General features: G+C 40.6%; 1 protein-coding gene across 2 annotated transcripts in view; it reads right to left on the bottom strand.

The window, feature by feature from the left end:
- The window catches only part of FGD6 (FYVE, RhoGEF and PH domain containing 6), a 131,480-nt gene that overhangs the window by 5,537 nt on the left and 102,417 nt on the right, over positions 1 to 23,526 (bottom strand). The window contains exons 12-22 of one of the 2 annotated variants that reach the window (XM_059681954.1): positions 22,873 to 22,931; positions 22,721 to 22,792; positions 21,949 to 22,017; positions 21,074 to 21,157; positions 17,950 to 18,029; positions 9,839 to 9,941; positions 9,202 to 9,348; positions 7,774 to 7,876; positions 5,718 to 5,842; positions 3,585 to 3,713; positions 1,069 to 1,217 (exon numbers count right to left, since the gene is read on the bottom strand). In XM_059681954.1, the coding sequence (XP_059537937.1) occupies positions 1,069 to 1,217; positions 3,585 to 3,713; positions 5,718 to 5,842; positions 7,774 to 7,876; positions 9,202 to 9,348; positions 9,839 to 9,941; positions 17,950 to 18,029; positions 21,074 to 21,157; positions 21,949 to 22,017; positions 22,721 to 22,792; positions 22,873 to 22,931 (1,120 nt within the window). The remainder of the gene's footprint in view (positions 1 to 1,068; positions 1,218 to 3,584; positions 3,714 to 5,717; positions 5,843 to 7,773; positions 7,877 to 9,201; positions 9,349 to 9,838; positions 9,942 to 17,949; positions 18,030 to 21,073; positions 21,158 to 21,948; positions 22,018 to 22,720; positions 22,793 to 22,872; positions 22,932 to 23,526) is intronic. The other variant, XM_059681955.1, reaches the window with a different exon arrangement.

Here is a 23,526-nt window from a genome sequence, read left to right as displayed (position 1 = left end):
AAAGCAATAATTATCAGTTTGGTGATGAATATAAATGAAAATGACGAGAAATATCTAACAGAATATTGGGGCAATTACTATTACTAAGAAATTTTTCAAGAAAAAAAAAAGCTAAATGACATAATTTTAAAACATTCTTCAGTACACAAAAGGGATTATTTGGAGTAGCAGCTATATACAGCTAAATATCCTAACATTGGCGGGGGTTAGGATGGGGGGAGGGAGTATTTGTAACACTGTACCTGATTAATTTCCAGGAACATATGTAATCCTGGTACATTAATTCTTATTGCCTTAAAAATGAAAAGTCTTGTTTACTTAAAGCATTCTTAATTGCATGCACTTTTTGAGTCTATTCAGAAAAGATTAGTATCTTTTAGTGAAAACAAAAATGTGTCTTTTGTGAGATCAAAATAAAAAACAAATGAAAGAGGTGAACTGTTTGTTCAGAAAGGGCCTTGATTTCACGAGATATACTTCTCTACATCAAGCAACCTCATGACATCTAAATATTCTTGGAATTTTGAAGAGACTGTCTTTACTATCTAAAATGATATCCATCTCAAAATTTTTTTTTTAAAATGCTATCTAATTCCTTCTACTCAGTCACTGGGAACAGCATGGGAGCCTCCTAATGTGTTTGACCTTTCCCCCAAAGAAGTTAGCAAGCAGCTGTTTAAACTCCTGCAGTTCCCCGGCACAATGGAATCATTGGACTGCCAAATCCTGGAATGTTTCAAGAGAAGATTCTTACCCTCACTGAAGGAGAGGGCAAATACCTCAGCATCCCTTCCTCTCAGCAGAGCAGCGTCACGCTGCTTCCTCAGAGGTCATGCATGCACACATATTTTGGACAGAACTACCTATTTTCTTTCCCCCTCTGTCTCCTGAAAATATTCCAGGTACTCTAGCCTGTCTTTAGAAACAATGCTAAAGAGTTTGAATAATATCTTAAACATTTCTTATTTGGATCCTGACTTAAATTCTTAGTTGTCCCTAAAGTAGGTTACCTTACAATAATAGCTCACACTTCCATGCATAAAAGGAAAATATGTCTAAATTACTTACTTTTGAGCTGAGTGAGCATCATCTGCTTTGAATAAATAAAATACCATGTTTTTATGCAGTAATTGAAATACTCTAGACTCTGAATTCTCATCTTTGACTTGAGTGACAGTGAATCCTAATAAAGGTTGACTCTCCATAGCTGCCACATCCTAAATTAAAAAGACATGGAGGGTGATGGGTTTTAAAATTTAAACAAAATTCAGATTTGCAAACTCTTGCTATATATATATATATGGCTCTCATTTCATTTCATATCCTATTTAATAAAAATCGACCAAACAGCGGAAAGACTGGTCACTATGATGTGCACTGACCACCAGGGGGAAAATGCTCCATGCAGGAGCTGCCCCAGTGGTCAGTGCACTCCCACAGGGGAAGCGCTGCTCAGCCAGAAGCCAGGATCACAGCTGGCTGGCTGACTGGCTAGCAAGCGCAGCGGCGGTGGCGGGCGCCTCTCTTTCCTGCACTGCAGGTAAGGAGCAGGGGTCCCGGACTGCAAGAGCCCCGGACTGTGAGAGGGATGTCTGCCTGCTAGCTTAGGCCCAATATCCCCAGGGATCAGGCCTAAGCCAGCAGGCAGACATCCCCTGAGGGGTCCCAGACTGCAAGAGGGCATAGGCTGGGCTTAGGGGACACCCCACCAGTGCACAAATCTTGTGCACCGGGCCTCTAGTACACATATATAAAACAATAATAACTCTAGCAACTTACCCAGTTTTCATTTATTCAACAATATTTACTGAGCCACACTCACTCCCTTTCCAGGAGCCAGATACTGTGCTAGATAGACAGTTTTCAATATGTTCACATGCATTGTTTTTCACATATTTCCCTACAGGAGTCAGGTAATTATATTACTTTGATTTTATGGATGCAGGAAACATAGCTGAGAAGGGCAAGTGATTTACGCCAGGCCCACTAAGGAAAAGCTTGGGCCTTAGAGCAGAGGTTTTCATAGATGTTGGAACATATGGATAGGAGAAAAAGGCAGTATTAAAGCAAACAGTCAGAAATTGCTTATAACCCAAAGGAAGTTTAGATCATCTATGCTGATGCCTGATCAATGCAATCTGGGGACAGTCAAGGGGATGTCATCCAGCAGAGCTTTGCAGAAAGGATAAACACCTCTGCCTTCAGTGAAGTAGTCACATGACACCAAAAAAACTTACATTTTAATACTATGGAAAATTCCTAATACTTTTGAATAAGAGCTCTCAAGACAAAAACAAAGACACCATTTACATTAGAAATAACAACAACATGCCCTGGCCAGGTGGCTCAGTTGGTTGGAGTATCGTCTTCTACACCTAGGTTGCAGGTTCAATCCCCAGTTCAGGATGCAAATGGGAGGCAACTTATTGATGTTTCTCTCTCACATTCATGTCTCTGTCTCTGTCTCTCTCCCTTCCTCTCTAAAATCAATTACATATATATATAGATAGATAGATAGATAGATAGATAGATAGATAGATAGATATAGATATAGATATAGATATAGATATCTATATATATCTATATATCTACCTATCTATATGAAAGTCCAAGCGACTGTTACGACTGAACAACCAGAAGACCAGAATGACTGGTTGACCAGTCACTATGATGCACACTGACCACCAGAGGGCAGACACTCAACACAGGAGCTGTCCCCTGGTGGTCACTGCACTCCCACAGCCAACATCCCATGGTCTCTCCCCCCGGCTGGTCCCTACCCCTGGCCGGCTGGCCCTGATCCACCCCGATCAGGCTGGCCAACCTCCCATAGTCTCTCCCCCCTGGCCAGCCAACCTCCCACAGTCCCTCCACCTGGCCAGCGGGCCCCAATCAGCCCAGCCCCGATCAAGACTGGGTAAGATGGCCCTGATCGGCCCTGATCGCCAGCCAGGCCTAGGAACCCCACTTGTGCACGAAAAGTAAATATATATATTAGAGGCCGAAACCAGCTCTCCGACATCCCCCAAGGGGTCCCGGATGGTGAGAGAACACAGGCCAAGCTGAGGGACCCCACCGGTGCACAATCCGGGCCGGGGAGGGATGCGGGAGGTTGGCCAGCCGGGGAGGGACCAAGTGAGGGCTCCAGGGCGTGTCTGGCCTGTCTTGCTCAGTCCTGATCGGCCAGACCGCAGCAACAAGCTAACCTACCAGTCAGAGCATCTGCCCTCTGGTGGTCAGTGCATATCATAGTAAGTGGTTGAGCGGCCTTAGCATATCATTAGCATATTACGCTTTGGCTGAATGGCCGATCGGATGACTGGACACTTAGCATATTAGACTTTTATTATGTAGGATATATACATACACACACACACACACACACACACACACACACACACACACACACATATATCTATCTCCTTGGTGAAGATTATAACAAAATTAAGGTAACAACATCTCCCTCTCCAGAAGCAAAGCAAAACGAGTAACATAAAACAGATTAAACAAATATTGTAACTATTTCCAGTTGGCATTATAAAACACGATACCCAAATTACACATATTTAGGTTTCAGATCTTACCTCACTTGCAGCATATGTATATAGCACTTTATTTTTTATGACAAACCAAAAGTGTTTCCAAGGTTTTTTATGGCCCTTTGACCTGTACAAATAGCCACTCATGGAAGAATCTTCTGTATTTGCTGATACCTAGATAAGCAAATCCCATATACAGTTATATGGTGTTCAAACAAAAAATTTAAATTAATAAAATAGCTTTTGATCATTGGTTCTGAAAGCAATAACCATAATAATAATATTTCAAAATTAAAATTTATTTTCAAAGTCTGCTATTATCCACTGATAATGAATTACCACATGCATAAAAAAAACCTTTTAGAAGCAGTCCTAGAATTCTACCTGGTTTGTATGTATGTTTTTCTTTGCAGGTTTGTCTGTTTTTTTCTGGTTTCCAGAAGAAAAATAATTCCAAAGGTCAAAAAGCCTTTTTTAAAACTGCATTTTGGGGCCTGTGTATGTTGTTTATTGCTTTTCTTATTTTGGTAATCAGAGAAAATTACTTAAAACTTAAACTCTGTCCCTGAAATAACTAAAAATTTGTACCAACAGAAAAGTAAATAGAGAATTCTATTAATGGTGATTTTAAGGATCAGTTTCTACTCCCCAAATTTTGGTCTGGAAGAAAAGAAGTTTGTTTTGCTTCATAAAAGGTTGAAAATGTTTTAATCTCTAGACAAAATATAGTAAGCTTTTATAGTGATTATAATTTGGCAGTTGAGACTTTTCTATCTTTTTTTAACACAGGAACAATAGCCAAGTTTATAAATTGCCTAATTAGTGGTGTGGTGCACAGACCCTGAAGTGACTCCCCATGACCCCTGCCTCTGAAAATCACACTGTTGCACATTCTCCTCCCCTTACATGTGGGCAGGACCTGGGACTTGCTCCTCACCCACAGTATATGGTGAAGCTTATGGGATGTCACTCCCCTGATTATGACATTATATTAGACTCAATCTTACTAGTAGACAGCTCTGTCTCCCATTCTGGCTTTGAAGAAACAGGCAACCATGGTGGGAGGCCCATGTGGCAAGGAGTTGAGGACAACCTCTAGGAAAAGCAAATAAGAAGCCAAGGCCCTAAGTCTTACAACTGCAAGGAAATGAATTCTGCCAACAGCCTGAGTGAGGATGGAAGTAAACCCTTCCCTAGTCCGTCAACAATAGCCAACACTATGGTTGTGGCCCTACAGGGATCCCAGCTAAGCTATGCCTGGGCTCTTGAGATAATAAATGTGTGTCATTTTCACATAGTAACTAAGCAAGAGAATAAAATTTAAAACTCTACTGGCCACAAAACTAGCATAGGTGGAACCAATTAATAAACTAATTAAAGGGGGAGTAGCCAGAAAGGCGGTGCTTCTGATAGATGGCACTGGCTGACTGAACACTTGAATTTGAGGAACTGGGATTGGATACCAGTGATGCTTGTGGATTATGCCACTGCCAGGTCTAACTGTACTAGTATATGCTATTATCACCTTTTAAATATTTCTTTTAAGCTTAAAGGAATGACAACCTATTATTAGTGATTATCAGCTGTATATAACTAACCAATGCCTACAAATATTCTGCATATTCTTCCCTCTAGTTAGGGGTCTCCTCAAAGTAATATTAAAAATTCATGCCCTAGCCGGTTTGGCTCAGTGGATCGAGCATCAGCCTGCAGACTGAAAGGTCCTGGGTTTGATTCCGGTCAAGGGCAAATGCCCAGGTTGCAGGCTCCATCCCCAGTAGGGGGCATGCAGGAGGCAGTCAATCAATGATTCTCTCTTATTGATGTTTCTATCTCTCTCTACCTCTCCCTTCCTCTCTGAAATCAATAAAAATGTATTAAAAATAAAAAATGAGAGCAAACTATTTAAAAAAATTGACATGCGCCCAAGTTATCTTTACTTCTATCACTGCTATAAAATATTCTGCAAACTTTTTGACAGCCATTTTCTAAATGACTCAGGTCATATGGGAGACTAAGCAAGATAGTGAGGCATCAGCCACATCTCATTACCAGTATTAAAATGCATGTCTTAATAGTTGTGGGAAATGACATCTTCCTTTATGAATGAGAAACAGTCTATTATGTGTATGAATAATTCAGCCTCTATCAGGTTGCAAGTTTAATGGAGACACTTACTTCTTTGAGAGCCGCTGGGATTTTTTTCTGTTTCCTCCCTGATGGAATACTCTGTAAGACTGATGATAAGGCACTTGAAGATTTGTGATTTCCGGGAGATCCAATCTTAGGAGAATGCTGGTGATCTAAAAGAAATCAAGCACACTTATACACCAGTGGTAACCATTCTGCAATTCAATTTAATTCAGATCAATAAACATTATTGCATAAAATTTCCGTGGAAGAATACTTAAGAAACTGGTGGTACTGACGGCCCTGGCAACAGAAGATAGATGGCCAGAAGTTGAGTGGGAGGAAGGCTTTCCACTGTCTATGATTTTATACTTTTTCAACACTAAACCATGTGAAAGGATTGCGCTTTTGTGCCTTTAGAATTGTGGAACATGTCATTGTACTACCAACTTAAAAACATTTTTTAAAACACTTCACTCCTGACTTGAAAAAAACAAGTCTAACTTCATTTAGTATCTAAATACATGACCAAATAATATTACAATGAACAAAGTGCTAGAAAAGGGGCTTTACAAGCCCAGCCAGCATGGCTCAGTGGTTGAGCATTGACCTATGAACCAGGAGGTCACGGGTCGATTCCTAGTCAGGGCATATGTCCAGGTTGCAGGCTCGATCCTGAGTGTGGGCTTGCAGGAAGCAGTCAATCAGTGATTCGCTCTCATCATTGATGTTTCTATTTCTCTCTCCCTCTCCCTTCCTCTCTCAAATCAATGAAAACATTTAAAAAATAATTTAAAAAAATAAAAGGGGCTACGAGACAAGATGAGCAAGCAATTAATTTTGACTGCACAGGTTCAGGAAAAGCTGAGAAGAGGATGAGATGGTTGAGTTGGTATACCTAAGTTTGCCAAGCAAAGAAGAGGAGGAGGAATGCTTTATGAAGAGAGGTCAGCATAAGCAAAAAACAGAGAGAGATGAAATCAGATCATCAACTTGGAGAATAATGAGGCTGGAAATAAAAGGCTGGTTCTAAGGAACCTGGACTGCTGCTATTTAGGCAGTGGGAAATGAAAGACCTTTTAGGCTGGAGAGTGACATGAGCAGACTGAATTGAGAAAAATCAATCTGGCAGTGGAAAGGAAGACGGATTTGTAGCAAGAAAATCTGTTTGGAAATTACTGCAGTAGTCCAGATGAAAGATAATGAAGGCCTTTTTATGAGATGAAGAAATCAAGAGAAAGACAAAGATAAACTTGACAAGATTTACTGACCAAATGAGTCTTAATGATGGGGGAGAAAGGTTCAAAAGAATGTATTTTGAATGGTTCCAGCCAATACTATATATCCAGAGAGAACACATGGAGGAACACATGGCAAGGGAATAATTAGATGGGTATGTCTTCTTGTACACAGACAAATCACATGTCATCTAGTTTCATTCAATTATTCTCATATGCTGATGAAAAGCTACTCTTCATGAAAATGAAAGGTAATCTTTTAAAAATTTAGAGCCTAAATGTTTCAGGAATTTAAAGGTCTCTTCCTAAACCATAGACCTGAACAGTCCTGCTTAACTGCAGAGATGGATTACCTGGGAATGAGTAGGCAGACGTGATATATCATTTCATATTTAGTGAAAAGCTACACATTTATATGTACAATAACACCTCACTAAATCAATCCAAGTGATTAAAATTAGGCTATCAAAGTGACACCAGGTATACTTCCATAAAGAATTACTTTACAGATATATAAAAATGATTTTTAATGAGCACAGTTGTGAAACTAGAAACTTCAAAATTACTTGAGAGTTAAAGTTCCCTTGTAACTGTTTTAAGCATTTCATCCTATAATTACATTTCTACAATTAGTATTCTAAGCAAAACTGTGATCAGAGTAAGAATAAACTTCAGTCCAACCTCTCTTGAAAATATTACTAAATATGAGTTAAGAGAGCTTAACTAAGAAAAGCAAAATACTCAATATTTTGTATCACCAAATCATATTGCTAATGTGATTCTTCTAAGATGATTCTTTCAGAAGGCCGTTTGAAAGCATCTGGGAATTAAAGGAACTTGGGGTTAAGTCTTTACTTATATATTACCTAATTTCTGCAGTTCTTGAAAACAATGTTCACATACTCTTGCTGGTTGATTTTTCAGGTAATCTAAGCCACACTTATTTGATGAACAAGCTTGGCACACAATCTGAAAACACATTGGAATTATTTAATTTAGAATAATCTTTGTATCCAAACTATCTGGTATGTTACAATTTATCGTGCTGCCTACTTTTCAAAACCATTTTTACCACCAGTCATTGATTCTCAATACAATTCTATGGACTTCAGGCATGTAATGAACTCACACACAATACCACACTGGAAGATACAGAGGCCTCAGATGATTATTGAGTGTTTACTACAAAAAAAATAATATACTAAAGAGTTAATGTGTGCAAAATGTTTGAACAGCACCTGATGCACAGTAAGTCCTGTGTTAGCTGTATTATCTTCATTATCATTGCTGTCATTGTTATCATTACTGATATAACCATGACCACCTCTGACCATCTCTCCCACTGTCTGCCCCTATATTAAATGCTCTCTAAATAAGACATCATTTAACCTTTACAATTACTCGCTGATGTCATTGTTACTGTGCTCAGTTTACTAATGAGGTCATGAAGACTTAGAAACATCATTCGTGATAATTTCAACGCTGAAAGTTCCCCCTATAAATTCAGCAGGTCCTTGAATAATGTCATCTCATTATAACATTTATGTGACCACACAGGAACTTAATTCTGGCTTTTATCATTTAGCTTCCAGTAAAACTGGTCTCATTGTTAAGTCCTTGCACTTACTGGTAAAGTCACAGAACCTATCAAGATGTTAAGTGAGGACTTACTATAATTAGTATCCAGACAAATGTAGTTTAAGTAATTATCTGTAAAGTAGAGGCCGGGTGCATGGATTTGTGCACAGGTGGGGTCCCTCAGCCTGGCCTACGAGGATCAGGCTGAAACCGGCTCTCTGACATCCCCTGAGGGGTCCCAGATTGCGAGAGGGCAGTTCTCAGGTGATGCACTCTTGAATCGGGCTCCCTCCTCTCTGGTTCTGGGTGCGTCACCTGAAAACCACAGCTGCCAAGTCACTGCAGCTTGGCAGCTCCTGAGTTGAGTGTCTGCCTCCTGGTGGTCACTGCTTGTCATAACTACCGGTCAGATGGTCACTTAGGCTTACACACACACACACACACACACACGTGAGGGTCTATTTAATTGTGAATTTGTAAGTTTTTTTTAAATGAAAATTGTCTATTACTGGCATGCTAAAGTAACCTTGAGGTAGGAGGGAATAAGTTCCCTAACAAGATTGCCCCATGCCTAAATATTTAGAGAAAATACCACCTGTGATTCAGTATATTTTTTTCTCTCCTACAATGGTTTACAAGGGGACATATGCTTCCTCACTATATACAGTCTGGAGCTATTAAAAATCACACTGGAAATGGGTGTTATCCTCTCCCACCTTTCCGCAGGCCCGGCAGTGATGTCGTCTCCAGGTCAGAGTAAATTCACTTGTGCAGATCATACACATTGTGGCTCTGGTATCAGGAATCCAGATAGGAGCCTTTGATCCAAGGGGACAAACTTCCTCTTTATTTTCTGAGTCTGCCTGTGGAAGAACGATGCCTGATTATTTCACGCATGTGGACTGCTACAGAATCGAGCCTTGTCTTTAGTAGTGGCGATCACAATGCAGATGGTATCAATTAGGGACATGGGATGAAATATGAGCTATTATATTTTTCATGTTCTCAGGGTATTAAGATTAGCTACATTCTAACAATCCTCTAATGCAAAATTAATTTTAAAACATGCCTGTGGTAGTATGATGACAGCTGATTAGTTCCCTTAAACTATGCTGCATTTTCTAAATTTTATACAACGAGGTTTTTATAACTAGAAAAAAATAGGACTATGCTACATGCTATAGACTTGCAGTGAGACATTAACAGGATAAAATTTTAGCTCTGAAATCACACACACACCTCCAATCCTTCTGTGAAACACATGTTGCCTTTCTAAACCCCTGGGAACAGTTTTTTTTTTAAGATAAAAAGTAAAATGCATTAAAAAAAGGAGGAGGAGGAAAAAGACAATACCTCATCAAGACTCCTACTAGGGCAGAATGTGATTCTTTTCTTGGCATACTCTTCTATTGACCTGGAAATCGCTTCTAGCCATTCATCCCTTTCTGTAGCAGAACTGTTGGGGGCAAAAGAAGGTTCCATCAACCAGATGTCAGCTTTTATCCTTTGCCTTTTTCATACTTCTTTCCTTCTCCCATGGCAACAGATTCCACCACCCTCAACAATGCTGGTCACAGGCAGCAACTCAGAGGTTGTGTGTGCACAAAATAATCACGAGCAGGCATGAGAAACACAGGGCATTTGAGCAAACACAATGCTGTCTTCCTTTCCAAGAGTACTGCTTTATACTGAACGGCTTTGAAGTCTCCTAACTTTGGAAGCATTTTTTGTTTGGGCTTATAGGCTAGTCACACAATTCAGAATTGTGATGATTATTTATATAACCAAGAAGTTTCCTCAGGTATAACACTAGAATTTAAGAAACATTCCAAGGAATCAAGTTTCAAACTCAAATTTACACCATAGAAATACTCATATTTTCAGTTCAGTAACTACTACTAAAGTTTTCTAGGAAGGGCAGTGGGTTAAGGAAACATATTTTTGTTATCATAAACAGGTATTTAAGGAGTGGTGAATAAGGGAAATAGCTTGTCACTGTCAGGGCGCCTCTACCTGTATTCAGCTCATCATGTTTCCTGTTCCTACCTTCAGTTCATCTGGAGCTATGATTCAATTCTAGATAGAAATGGGCCAAATAGGAGGAAAGCCTATTCAGAAAAAGGCATTCTTGTTTTTGCTTTTGTACCCCTCATCCCCCAAATGATGGTAATTTCAGATTATTACTGGTATCAACACATTTTGTTTTGCATACCCAAGAGTGAGAGGTATACTTTCAGGTGTGTGTGTGAAGAGACAATAAGAGAATTTAATAAGTTTAAAACTCTATCATAGTAAAATAAAATCCATCATAATAATGGGAATGTGACTGGGTAAGACAGTGTGTATTTTTCTTAGAGAGGCATACTAAATAATATAGGAGTAAAATGATTTGACATCTACAATTTGTTTTAAAATACTTTAGAAAATAGGAAAATATGTGGCAGAATCTTCCTGGGTAATTTTTGGGTCTCGGTGATGAATATGCAAGTTTCATTATATTGTTCACTCTAATTTTAAGTATATTTCAACTTTTACTCAAAATACTTTATTAATAAAAATTTGTATAAAAAGTAGAAGAAAGTTATGTGTCATACTGAGTAAGACATTGGAAACCTGTGTATGGTTATGGCCTTTGAAATCTTAAATTATATTTTAAAAATAAAAAGTCTATAAAAATAAGGGTACAAATAGGCATATTTTGTTGTATTTCAATGAACTCAGAGCAGGTCAAGGACATACCAAAAAACCACTAGTCTTCCCCACAATAATCATTCTTAGAGATGTACCTTCTTACTAAATAACTTCAGTGCCATTTATTTTTATTTTTTTAAATATATTTTTATTGATTTTTCACAGAGAAGAAGGGAGAGGGATAGAGCGTTAGAAACATCGACAAGAGAGAAACATCGATCGGCTGCCTCCTGCACAACCCCCTACTGGGGATGTGCCTGCAACCAAGGTACATGCCCTTGACCGGAATCGAACCCGGAGCCCCTCAGTCCACAGGCCAACGCTCTATCCACTGAGCCAAACCGGTCAGGGCTTCAGTGCCATTTAGAATTTGCATTCACATGGCTATTAAAAGGTAAAACTCCAATTACAAATAAAAATTTTAAATTAGTAAGTTTCTCAAATTTTTATTATATACCAATAACAAAATAAAATAGAAACCACCCCCATCTCTCCAAACAAACAAACAAACAAACAAACAAACAAACAAACACCTGCCTTTGCCCTAGCTGGTTTGGCTCAGTGGATAGAGCATTGGCCCGCGAACTGAAGGGTCTCGGGTTCAATTCCGGTCTAGGGCACATGCCCAGGTTGCAGGCTCGATCCCCAGTAGGGGATCATGCAGGAGGCAGCAGATCAATGACTCTCATCATTGATGTTTTCTCTCTCTCTCTCTAAAAAAAAAACTACACACAAAAAAACCCTGCCTCAGTTACCTCTACTATTCTACAACTAGCTGACATTTATTTAAGTTTACTACATGTCAGTCAACTGTGTTAAATGCTTTGCAAATGTCATCATATCTTTTCCTCAAAGCTACCCCATGAAATATATATTGGGTCTTGCCCATACCCTCATCCCAACATCACCACTCACCATCACCATTTACAGATAAGGAATCTGAGGATTCGAAATGTTAGATAATTTGCTTTAGATGACAGACAATACTAAATAGGTTGGTATCAGACCAAGTGTGACTACGGGTTGAACCCTTCACCACAATGTCATCTCTGGCCTCTATTCGTGTTCTCTGAAGAACTATACTATAAAAACATACACTCAGGCTTCCAAGCAAACTTTCATAATATATTCCCACCCCTCCCTTCATCTCTCCCTCCCCACTGTTTCACTGGAAGAGGTAACAGAAAGCAGAGAGGCAGATGGCTAATTTGAGAATTACCATCTGATTTTTCTGGAGCTCTGAGAGCATGTGGAATGTGATTTGACTGTAAATCGTATCACATATGCTGTCCTCTCTGGTGTGGGTTTCTGCCAGAACAATGTTTACCAGCTCTTGATAACACATTTCTCATAGACCACACACATTTGCTGCAGCATTGAGTGCAGACATCGAGCTCTCCTTTTGCAACATGGTTAGCAAAAGAATCAGCATTTTCCTCAGATCAAAAAACAGTTAAATTTGGTACTGGAATGGGCACATTACCAGAAAGCAAATTTATATTTAATAAGTACAATTTTCCCATTGATTGAGATGAAGTTCCAAGGGGGAAAACGCTCCAATAGAAGGGTTTGCTGATGAGTTAGGCCTTGTTACACCATTTATTACTTGTGGTAACTAGACATGCTCCTCTAAGGTCCAAAGGCCATATTGCTTCAATTGAATTCATCTGAGTAACATTTACTGGAAACTTACTAAGCGTCAGCTACTACGCCATAAACTGAGTACAAGAATATACCTCACTTATAAGGGCTTCCATGTAATTGAGGTGAGACATAGAATCAAGTAATTACTATATGATATAATAAATGCAAGGTAGATAAAGAACACAGAAGTAGTAAATTACTTTCTGTAGGTAGCAGGGAAGACTTTGCAGAGGTGATGACTAAGATAGGCTGGGAAGAATTCTAGGAGTTTGACAGGGAACTCTTTAGTCTCTCTGTGCACCTTCATTCGGTCTCCTGGCTTTGGTTCTCATCTCTAAGTTGATGATTCCCAAATATATGTATCTGGTCCAGCTTCCTTCTGACATTCAGATACTTACATAAACTGTCTCCTTGATGGCTCCATTTTGATGATTCATAGGCACCTCACATTCAATGTATACATCTGAAACTAAATTCCTGATCTCTCCTCCAAAGCTGCTCCTCTCTGTATTCCCTGTCACAGTGAATGGCATCACTGCCCAGTACAATGGACAATCTGGAGCTCATGCTCACTCTCTTTCTCATCCTTTATGTCCAATTAGCCATCTCCTTTAGTTCCCCTCCCAAGCCATTCTCCACACCGCAACCAGACACTCCTTTTAAAATGCCAGTCTGATCACATCATTCCTTTATATAAACCTTTCAGTGGCTTCCTGTGACTCTTAGGCTAAAGACCCAAGTCCACAAGATGGTTCTGTGAAACCTCCCTCCCTCTCTCCAGGCTTATCTTGGGCCTCTCTCATTCTCTATGTTCACGCCACACTGGCCTTTCAGCTCTTTGAATATGCCATGCTCCTTTCCACCTTAGTACACACCGTTCCTAATGACCGGGAGCCTCTTCCTTTCCTCTTTGCCTAGCTATCCAACTCCTATTTACCCTTCATAATGAAATAGACACAGCAGGTCTTTAGGGAAGCTAACCCTGACTGCTCATTCTCTGCCAAATCTAGCTCAAGGTCCCTTGTTTTACAGCTTCATATTTCCTGGTAGTCTTCCTGTGTACTACTTAATCACCGTAATTACTGATTGTGTTAATATTTGTGAGTCTTCCCTAATGGACTATAAGCTTCGGGAGAGAAGGGCCATTTTAATTCTCCACTGTATCCCCAATGCCTGGCTCAAGACAGAGACTCATATGATTTATTGAACAAAGTAATGAGTTTCAGGAGAAGGAAGCCTGTGAAAGGCAGAAGGATGTGAAGTAGGCTGGTATGGATGGAGAACCATAAGCAGATCCATGCTGATGAGCGTGCCAGGCTTTCATGGGGGTGGGTATAGGAAGGATGAATGGAGATTAGGCTGGTGAGGAAGACAAGAACCAGATCACAAGAGACCTTCTTAATCCCCTTTTACATGTTATACAGTACCTGCCTCATTGTGGTTGGGGTATTCAGAAAGGGTATTCACTATGTGTTAGTTTCCCTTCCTCCATGCCACCTTAATCCTATCTTGGAGACTTATTTTTCACCTTTATCAAGAACTTCCCACTTTTATCATTTCTCCTGCATATCCCACATTCAATCCATCAGCAATCCTATTGGCTATACCTGCTTCTGACCACTTCTTACCACTCTAGTCCAAGACACTGTCATCTACAACCACTTATCCGGTCTTCCAACTTCTACTCTAGTCTCCAGTGGTCTATCCTCTACAAAGTGGCCAGTGTGCTCTTTTAAAAATGTAAATTAAACCAGATCAGTTTTTAGCTTAAAACCCTCAGATGGTTTTCCATCATATTGAAAAATCCAATGCCCTTCCTAAAGTCTAGGAGGCCAATCTGGGAAAACATGGACATTCAGATATTTACTGATAGAAAACCGAAGAAAGACTTACATCATTTCCTGATTTGTTTAATCTTTAATAAAATAGAATTCTGTTTTTACCAAAGCACATTTTTATTATAAAACTTAAGTACAATTAAAATTTTGAGTTTCCTATGGGCATTTCCTCTTTGGATTTTTGAAAATTACTTTCTTGATTTTAAGAACCAAGCTTAAGTATTTGCAAGGAGTCTGATATACTGGGACTTGATGTTCTTTGCACTTTTGCTCAAACTCAAAAAAAAGGAGGGAGGGAGGGAGGGAGGGAGGGAAGGGAAGGGGAGGGCAGGGAAGGGAAGGGGGGAGGGAGGGAAGGAGGGAAGGGGAGGGGAGGGGAGGGGAGGGGAGGGGGGGAGGGATGGAGGGAAGGTAGGTTGGTTAGAGGGAGGAAGGGTGGTGGGGGGAGAGAAGGCCACAGCGCAGGCTGAAACTGGGAAACATCTGACAAATCCTGAAAACAGGTATTTAACTTCTGTCATCCTGAGATCTGGTGTCTGGCAGCAGTGGCCATTCCCTTTCAGAAAAGTGACATGACTTAGGGAGCTAGCTGCTCTTGTGCTCCTCTAATTTTGTTCCAAGTCCTTGACATGTGGACATAGGCAATATTATTATGGTTAAAAGCATAAATTTAGTGTCAGATACACCTAGGTTCAAATTTTAGTCCACTGCTTACTAGTTATGTAAACTTGGACATGTTTTCAGGCTCCATTTTCCTTATATGGAAGGTCAAGACGATACAAACTCCACTAGTTATCATAGAAATTAAAAGAGAAAATAAATATAAAACCTTTACAACCATGCCTAATGCAGAAAAACAAATGGTTCCATTATGACTCAAGGTGCTATTAAGACCCTAACTGATTTCAGTGCTTTGGACACAGCTGTGAGCAGGCTGCCTGGGTCCAAATCCTGGCCCTGATAACCTGATAGCTGGGTGGCTTTTCTCACCATTAAAGGGGTGTAATAGTCGTCACTTACCTTGAAGGTTGTTGTGAAGATTTAATGAATTAATGCACAGAAAGTGCTTAGGATAGTGCCTGGTACAGCGTAAATGCTACTAAAGTATTTGCTACCACTTTTATTAAAATCAAAGGTTGGTCTGAGAGCCGCCCAGACTCACTGTCCAGATCCAGCAGCACAGCACACTGTGGCTGCTATCTCTCTCTTCACCTGTCAAATCCTGCCAAACACCCACTTCTGCCACTTGGCCAATAACTCAACAATGTATATTTATGTTTATACAGCTTCAGGGTTTCTTTAGGACTTTATTTACATACTAGAGGCCCGGTGCACAAAAATTTGTGCACTCGGGGGGGGGGGGGTAGGGCATCCCTCAGCCCAGCCTGTGTCCTCTCGCAGTCTGAGACCCCTCATGGGATGACCACCTGCTGGCTTAGGCCCGCTCCCCCGGGGATTGGGCCTAAACTGGCAATCAGACATTCCTCTGGCAGCCTGGGAGCCCTTGGGGGATGTCCACTTGCCAGCGGGGACCAGGCCTAAGCTGCAGTCGGACATCCTTAGCGCTGCTGAGGAGGAGGGAGAGGCTCCCACCACCACCGCTGTACTGGCAACTGTCAGCCTGGCTTGTGGCTAAGCAGAGCTCCCTCTGTGGGAGCATACTGACCACCAGGGGGAAGCTCCTGCATTGAGCGTCTACACCCTGATGGTCAGTGTGTGTCATAGTGACCAGTCATTCCCAGTCATTCTGCTGTTAGGGTCAGTTTGCATTATTACCCTTTTATTATATAGGATAGAGGCTGGTGCATGGGTTGGGCCGGCTGATTTGCCCTTAAGGGTGTCCCGGATCAGGGTGGGGGTCCCACTGGGGTGCCTGGCCAGCCTGGGTGAGGGGCTGATGGGTGTTTGCAGGCTGGTCACACACCCTTCAGGGTGGGGTTCCCCACTGGGGTGCCTGGCCAGCCTGGGTGAGGGGCTGATGGCTGTTTTCAGGCTGGCCACACCCCCTTTAGGGTCGGGGGGGCCCCCACTGGGGTGCCTGGCCAGTCTGGGTGAGGGGCTGAGGGCCGGTTAGGCTGGCCAAGCCCCCCGACCGGTGACAGAAGCTCCCAGCCTCTCCTTTGTTTCTTTTCTGTTTTTTAATTCTGGGATTTATTTACCTTCTATAATTGAAACTTTGTAGCCTTGAGAGGAGCTCAAAGCCGGCCAGGGCAGGCGGGAGGGAAGCTTGGCTTCCTCCATCACTGGGGCAACCAAGTCTCCTGCTCGCTACAGCTCCGTGGCCACAGCCAGCTGAAAGCAGGTATCTGAGGTTTATTTATCTTCCATAATTGAAACTTTGTTGCTTTGAGTGGAGCTCAGAGCCAGCTGTGGCAGATGGGAAGCTTGGCTTCCTCCATCATTGGGGCAACCAAGCCTCCTGCTGGCCGCCATCTTGGTTGGGTTAATTTGCATATAGTCACTCTGACTGGCTGGTGGGCGTGGCTTAAGGCATGGCGAAGGTACGGTCAATTTGCATGTTTGTCTTTTATTAGTGTAGATGGTATTACAGCTTTACTTATACATAAGCACCGAAGGTTCTAGTTAAGGCAATGTGATATCATAAATAACAACAGATTTAAAAGCAAAAAATTTCTATTTGTATTGTGACTTTGCTAGTTATGTATCCTTAAGATAGAAACTCAACTTTTCTGTAACTTAGTCTTCCTCATCTTTAGTGAGATGACACCTATCTCGTAGATTTATGTCCTTTCAATGTTAGGTGAAAACTTCTAGTAAAAGATTCAAAGCACTAGATGTTTTTATTAATTAATTAATTTATTTATTTATTTTTACTTTGTTTTTATTGTTGAAACCATTACAGATGTCCTCATTTCCTCCCCCTTTGCCCACCTCCCTACTGCATTTGACCCCTCCTTCCTTCTGGCCATCTACACACTGTGGTCTGTGTCTATGGGTTATGCATATATATTTTTTGGCTAATCCCTTCACCTTCTTTGTTTTTAAAAATGTGTTGAAATATTCACTTTAAAAAATGATCAGCAAAGCATTTTCAGCATTATTATTCTACTCAGAGGAACATTTCTATCTGTGTGCTTCTAGCACTTTGTTGCATTCGTTCACTCTCAGATATTTTATCTACATGGTAAACCACGAGATACCTGCATGGTATTCAGAAAGAAAAGAAGGGGGAAAAGATAAGTCTAGTAGTTAACTTAAATATAAAAAAAGACTGGAGATGGCTGACCCAATAATACTGGCAAATGCTCATCTATGAGTTTTTAAACTTACCTGGCTGAGAGAATGAAGGAACGTTCTACACTCTCAATCTGTAGTTCATTCTGATATGCTTCTTGGGTAGGTTTTTTTACCTGGAAGAAAGCAAAAAAATTTGAGCAAACTCATCTTTCTTTCTTTTCTTTTTTTTTTTTTAATTAAATCTTTATTGTTCAGATTATTACATTTGTTCCTCTTTTTTCCCCCCATAACTCCCCTCCTCCCAGTTGCCGCCCCACCCTCCGCCCTCACTCCCCACCCACTGTCCTCATCCATAGGTGCACGATTTTTGTCCAGTCTCTTCCCGCATCTCCCACACCCCTTTCCCCCCCAAGAATAGTCAGTCCATTCCCTTTCTATGTCCCTGATTCTATTATGATCACCAGATTATTTATTCACTTGATTCTTAGATTCACTTGTTGATAGATGCATGTTTGTTGTTCATAATTTGTATCTTTACCTTTTTCTTCCTCTTCCTCTTCTTAAAGGATACCTTGCAGCATTTCATATAATCCTGGTTTGGTAGTGATGAACTCCTTTAGCTTTTCCTTATCTGTGAAGCTCTTTATCTGACCTTCAGTTCTGAATGATAGCTTTGCTGGATAAAGTAATCTTGGTTGTAGGTTCTTGCTATTCATCACTTTGAATATTTCTTGCCATTCCCTTCTGGCCTGCAAAGTTTCTGTTGAGAAATCAGCTGACAGTCGTATGGGTATTCCCTTGTAGGTAACTGAGTTTCTTTCTCTTGCTGCTCTTAAGATTCTCTCTTTGTCTTTTGCTCTTGGCATTTTAATTATGATGTGTCTTGGTGTGGTCCTCTTTGGATTCCTTTTGTTTGGGGTTCTCTGCGCTTCCTGGACCTGTAAGTCTATTTCTTTCACCAGGTGGGGGAAGTTTTCTGTCATTATTTCTTCAAATAGGTTTTCAATATCTTGCTCTCTCTCATCTTCTGGCACCCCTATAATTCAGATGTTGGTATGCTTGAAGCTGTCCCAGAGGCTCCTTACACTATCTTCGTATTTTCGGATTCTTTTTTCATTTTGCTTTTCTGGTTGGGTGTTTTTTGCTTCTTCGCATTTCAAATCTTTGCCTTGATTCTTGCGCTCCTCTGGTCTGCTGTTGGGAGTCTGTATAGTATTCGTTATTTCAGTTCGTGTATGCTTAATTTCTAGTTGGTTCTTTATCATAACATCAAGGGTCTCATTAGATTTCTTGAGGATCTCACTACATTTATCGGCGGCTTCTAGACAGTTCTTAAGAGACCTTAAAAGTGTGGTTCTGAACTCAATATCCTCCATTGACAGTTTTGTCCTGTTTCTTTGTCTCCGCATTTTTTATGCTTTCTTGGTGCACCCCCTAGTGGTCTTTGTGCGCAGTCTTGTTGTAGTTAAGCCTTGATTGTTGTCGGCAATACCGGGGGTGATTTGACTTCCAGGCTAACTGGCTATGAGAGTCCGCTGTGTCGAGCAAACTCATCTTATTGAAAAATCTCATCTTTGAAGCACAGTTAAAATTGCCCAGTGACCTAGATGCCTTCGTTTATATCCAGCTTTATCTATCACTGCTTTCCCTCACCTACTCTCTGCTACAAATGAATTTATTTTTATTTTTTTAAATATATTTTTATTGATTTCAGAGAAGGAGGGAGAGGGAGAGAGAGAGAGAAACATCAATGATGAGAAAGAATCACTGCCTCCTGCTCACCCCACACTGGGGATTGAGCCCGCAACCCAGGCACGTGCCCCGACTGAGCCAATAGTGTGGCTCAGTGGTTGAGCATTGACCTATGAACCAAGAGGTCATGGTTCAATTCCCGACTGGGACACATGCCCAGGTTGCAGGCTCAACCCCCAGTGTGGGGCCTGTTGGAGGCAACCGATCAGTGATTCTCTCCCATCGTTGATGTTTCTATCTCTCTCTCTCCCTCTCCCTTCCTCTCTGAAATCAATAAAAATATATATAAAAAAAAGAAAACTAAAAATAGAACTCCCATTTGACCCAGTGATCCCACTTCTAGGAATATATCCCAAGAAACTAGAAACACCAATCAGAAAAGATATATGCACCCCTATGTTCATAGCAGCACAATTTACAATAGCTAAGATCTGGAAACAACCTAAGTGCCCATCAGCAGATGATTAAAAAACTGTGATACAACTACACAATGGAATACTATGCTGCTGTAAAAAGGAAGGAACTCCTACCATTTGCAACAGCATGGATGGATCTGGAGAATATTATGCTAAGCGAAATAAGTCAGTTGGAGAAAGATAAATATCACATGGTCTCACTCATTTATGGAACATAATGAACAACATAAACTGATGAACAAAAACAGAGACAGAGAATCATCAGACTGTCAAGGGAAGGCAGGGGAGCATGTGGGAAAGGGAGGGAGATCAACCAGAGAACTTTGTATGCATGCATATAAGCATAACCAATGGACAAAGACACTAGGGGGGTGAAGGTATGAGCGGAGGGCGGGCGGGGGAACAATGGGGGGATAAGGACACATATATAATACCTTAATAAATAAAAAAATATATTTAAATAAAATTAAAATAAATACCTATGTACACAAAGGCCCAACTTTCCCACCTTTAGGCCTTTGCTCACACTATTCCCTCTACCTGGAATGCCTTTCCCCACATCTTAGCATGGCCAAATGTGACCTATTCTTGGTTCTTCCTCCAAAAAGACTTCCTCAATTCTCCCTCTTTCCTAGCTGCCATCAATACCTCCACCATGTCCCACCAAAAGCTGCATTCCAAACCAAAAACTTTAACTGTGCCTTTATGGTGATATTAATTACTGTCTAATTTATAAGCGTTTATGCATAGTGTATTATCCTCCCTACTAGTTGCTAAGCTTCTGGGGAGACTGGCATAGGGGCAGAGACAGAAAGAATCGTGCTTCCATTTATCTTTATATTTCCCGCCAAACCTATTGCCATGTTGTCTATAGTCATTCTCAATAAATATGTTATGAATAAATTAATCTATGAGTGAACAAATGACAACATGAATGATTGAATGAATACATGGACAGTAATACATGGAGAAGTAAAAGTTAATTATCTTAGGGAATTTTCTCTAAATATATTTAGGTTAAAACAAAACCTTCCAACAGATGCACTGACCTTCATTCCAGCCAATGACAGCATGTTGTTCAGTTTATACATCCCAGACTGTACTGGTGTTGTATACAATAGGGCATCATTAAACTGAAAGTAGAAACATTTCATAGGATGAAGTAAAAGAAATTTCATCTACAAAGTTATTGATAAGACACAGAAATAAAGGAAAAAACATTACTTCTTTATTAGCTCTTTAAAAGCTAATATTATTACTTCTTTAAAAGCTCTCTCTCACCCTAACCAGTTTTGCTCAGTGGATAGAGCGTCAGCCTGTGGACTCAAGGGTCCCAGGTTCGAGTCTGGTCAAGGGCATGTACTTTGGTTGCGGGCACATCCCCAGTAGGGAGTGTGCAGGAGGCAGCTGATTGATGTTTCTCTCTCATCGATGTTTCTAACACTCTATCCCTCTCCCTTCCTCTCTGTAAAAAAATCAAGAAAATATATTTAAAAATAAAAAATAAAAAAATAAAAGCTCTCTGCATAAATACTTACGTTCTGCTTACAGAAACTAAAGCCACCCAGAATGTTCTATTAAAATATTATTAAAAAGGCAATTGTGAAAAAATGTGCTTTCTTTCCAAGTTCTGTAGACAGATTTAATGGTTTCTGAATGCTAAATCCCACTAAGGCATTATAATCTGCCTAAATAATCAATTGAATCAATTTTTCCAAATTAAAAATGAAATAAACTAAATTCAAAAAGAAAATAATTTTCTGGTTATGCATCTTTCTTTTCTATACTTGAAATGCAAAGGAGCATACAGTCAGTCACAGATCCCACTAAAACTGCTATTTGAATGTGCTAATGTACAAATGTCTCCTTTGATTAAGCAATTATGCCTTCCTGGGGACCATCAGGAACACACACAGCCACTTACCAGGAAGAACACTCGGGGCTGCATGTCTTTCCGAGACAGCTTCATCAGAGTTCCTTCTTTGAGAAAAACCTGATTCATCCAAACAAACACCCATTTAGTCCTACCATCATAACACAACAATATACATATAATTTCCTTTTCAACTTTCTTTCCCCAGATTTTTTTCTCTGGGAGCTGGGCGGACATTATTTTCCTTGTGACTTTTTAAAGTCATGGTTTCTTTCTAAACCCTCTAAGTCATTTGGGAATTGGACAAGGCTGCAGTTTCATAAATCCAATATTGGCCCCAGGGGTACTATGTGGTCTGAAATGTAATTGACCCAGCGTGTACTTTATCCCAAGGCATAGCCAACATCCTGACAATTGCATTTTGTAATTTCCCTGAATTCATTCCCTAGGCCATTTTTGTGCTCTAGTAGCAGCAACAAAATACCAATTTTCTCCTTCCCCTCATAATCCTCTCTGACATGAAAGATTTTAATGAAATTGTCTTTAAAGTTGTATGAGGTCAGCTAGTATTACACAATAAAATGATCCTATTCAATCAGAGACTCTGTGGGGTCCCTTGCCATTTTCCTAATTGAATCGGACTTCTTAAGTGACTTAAGTCATGAATGTTTAGATTGGTAGAATGAACTTAGTTGACCCAAACTGGGTCAATGAAGAGTAACAATAACAAATAATCTATTTTCATAACTGAAATGAAAAGTAGTTACAAACTGTGCCTAAAAGCATTAGATTAAATTTGCCTAAGATAGTCTTAAACACTCACCCGTCCAGGCTGCACGATTTCATGGTGTCCATTTAAGCTGTACTGAATTTGCATAAGTTTTTGGAAGTTGTCCTATAGAAAGAGAACGCAGAGCATATGAAGGCCTGGCTCCCAGGTTCAATAGTACACAGCCACTGAAATCAGATACTTACTCCTTGCTTCATGGTGTCGTTGGCGTGGTTGGCTACCTCTATAACAACAGCAAGGGCATCTAAAATATGTAGGAACAGAGGGGCATTTGGTCATTACCAATGAATTGCAACATGAAGCAATTCCAGGCAACAAGATGGCTAGTTTACAGCAACCAACTGCTACAGGATCTTGGATAACTGAGAATAGGCAAAAGTATGGATGATGAGGACATGGAACAGGCAAAATAGAGAACTTGAGAGGAAAAAAATGAACCAGAGAGTCTAAAGCAGCGGTTCTCAACCTGTGGGTCGCAACCCCTTTGGGGGTCGAACGACCCTTTCACATGGGTCGCCTAAGACCATCAGAAAACACATATATAATTACATTTTGTTTTTATGTTCAATTTGTAACAATGAAATTCGGGGTCACCACAACATGAGGCACTGTATTAAAGGGTCGCGGCATTAGGAAGGTTGAGAACCACTGGTCTAAAGAGACATGATATACCGCCCTAGCTGGTTTGGTTCAGTGGATAGAGTGTTGGCCTGCAGAGTGAGGGGTCCTGGGTTCAATTCCGGTCAAGGAACATTCCTAGGCTGCAGGCTCAGTTGCCGGAAGCCGGTCCATCCTTGCTGCTTGACACAGTCGCTGCAGGAAAGAAACATCTGCACAGC

Source organism: Myotis daubentonii, chromosome 2 (genome assembly GCF_963259705.1).
Source record: "Myotis daubentonii chromosome 2, mMyoDau2.1, whole genome shotgun sequence".
NCBI lineage: Eukaryota > Metazoa > Chordata > Mammalia > Chiroptera > Vespertilionidae > Myotis > Myotis daubentonii.
Note: the sequence above shows the minus strand (reverse complement) of the source record. Positions and strands in the feature narration are given on the sequence as shown.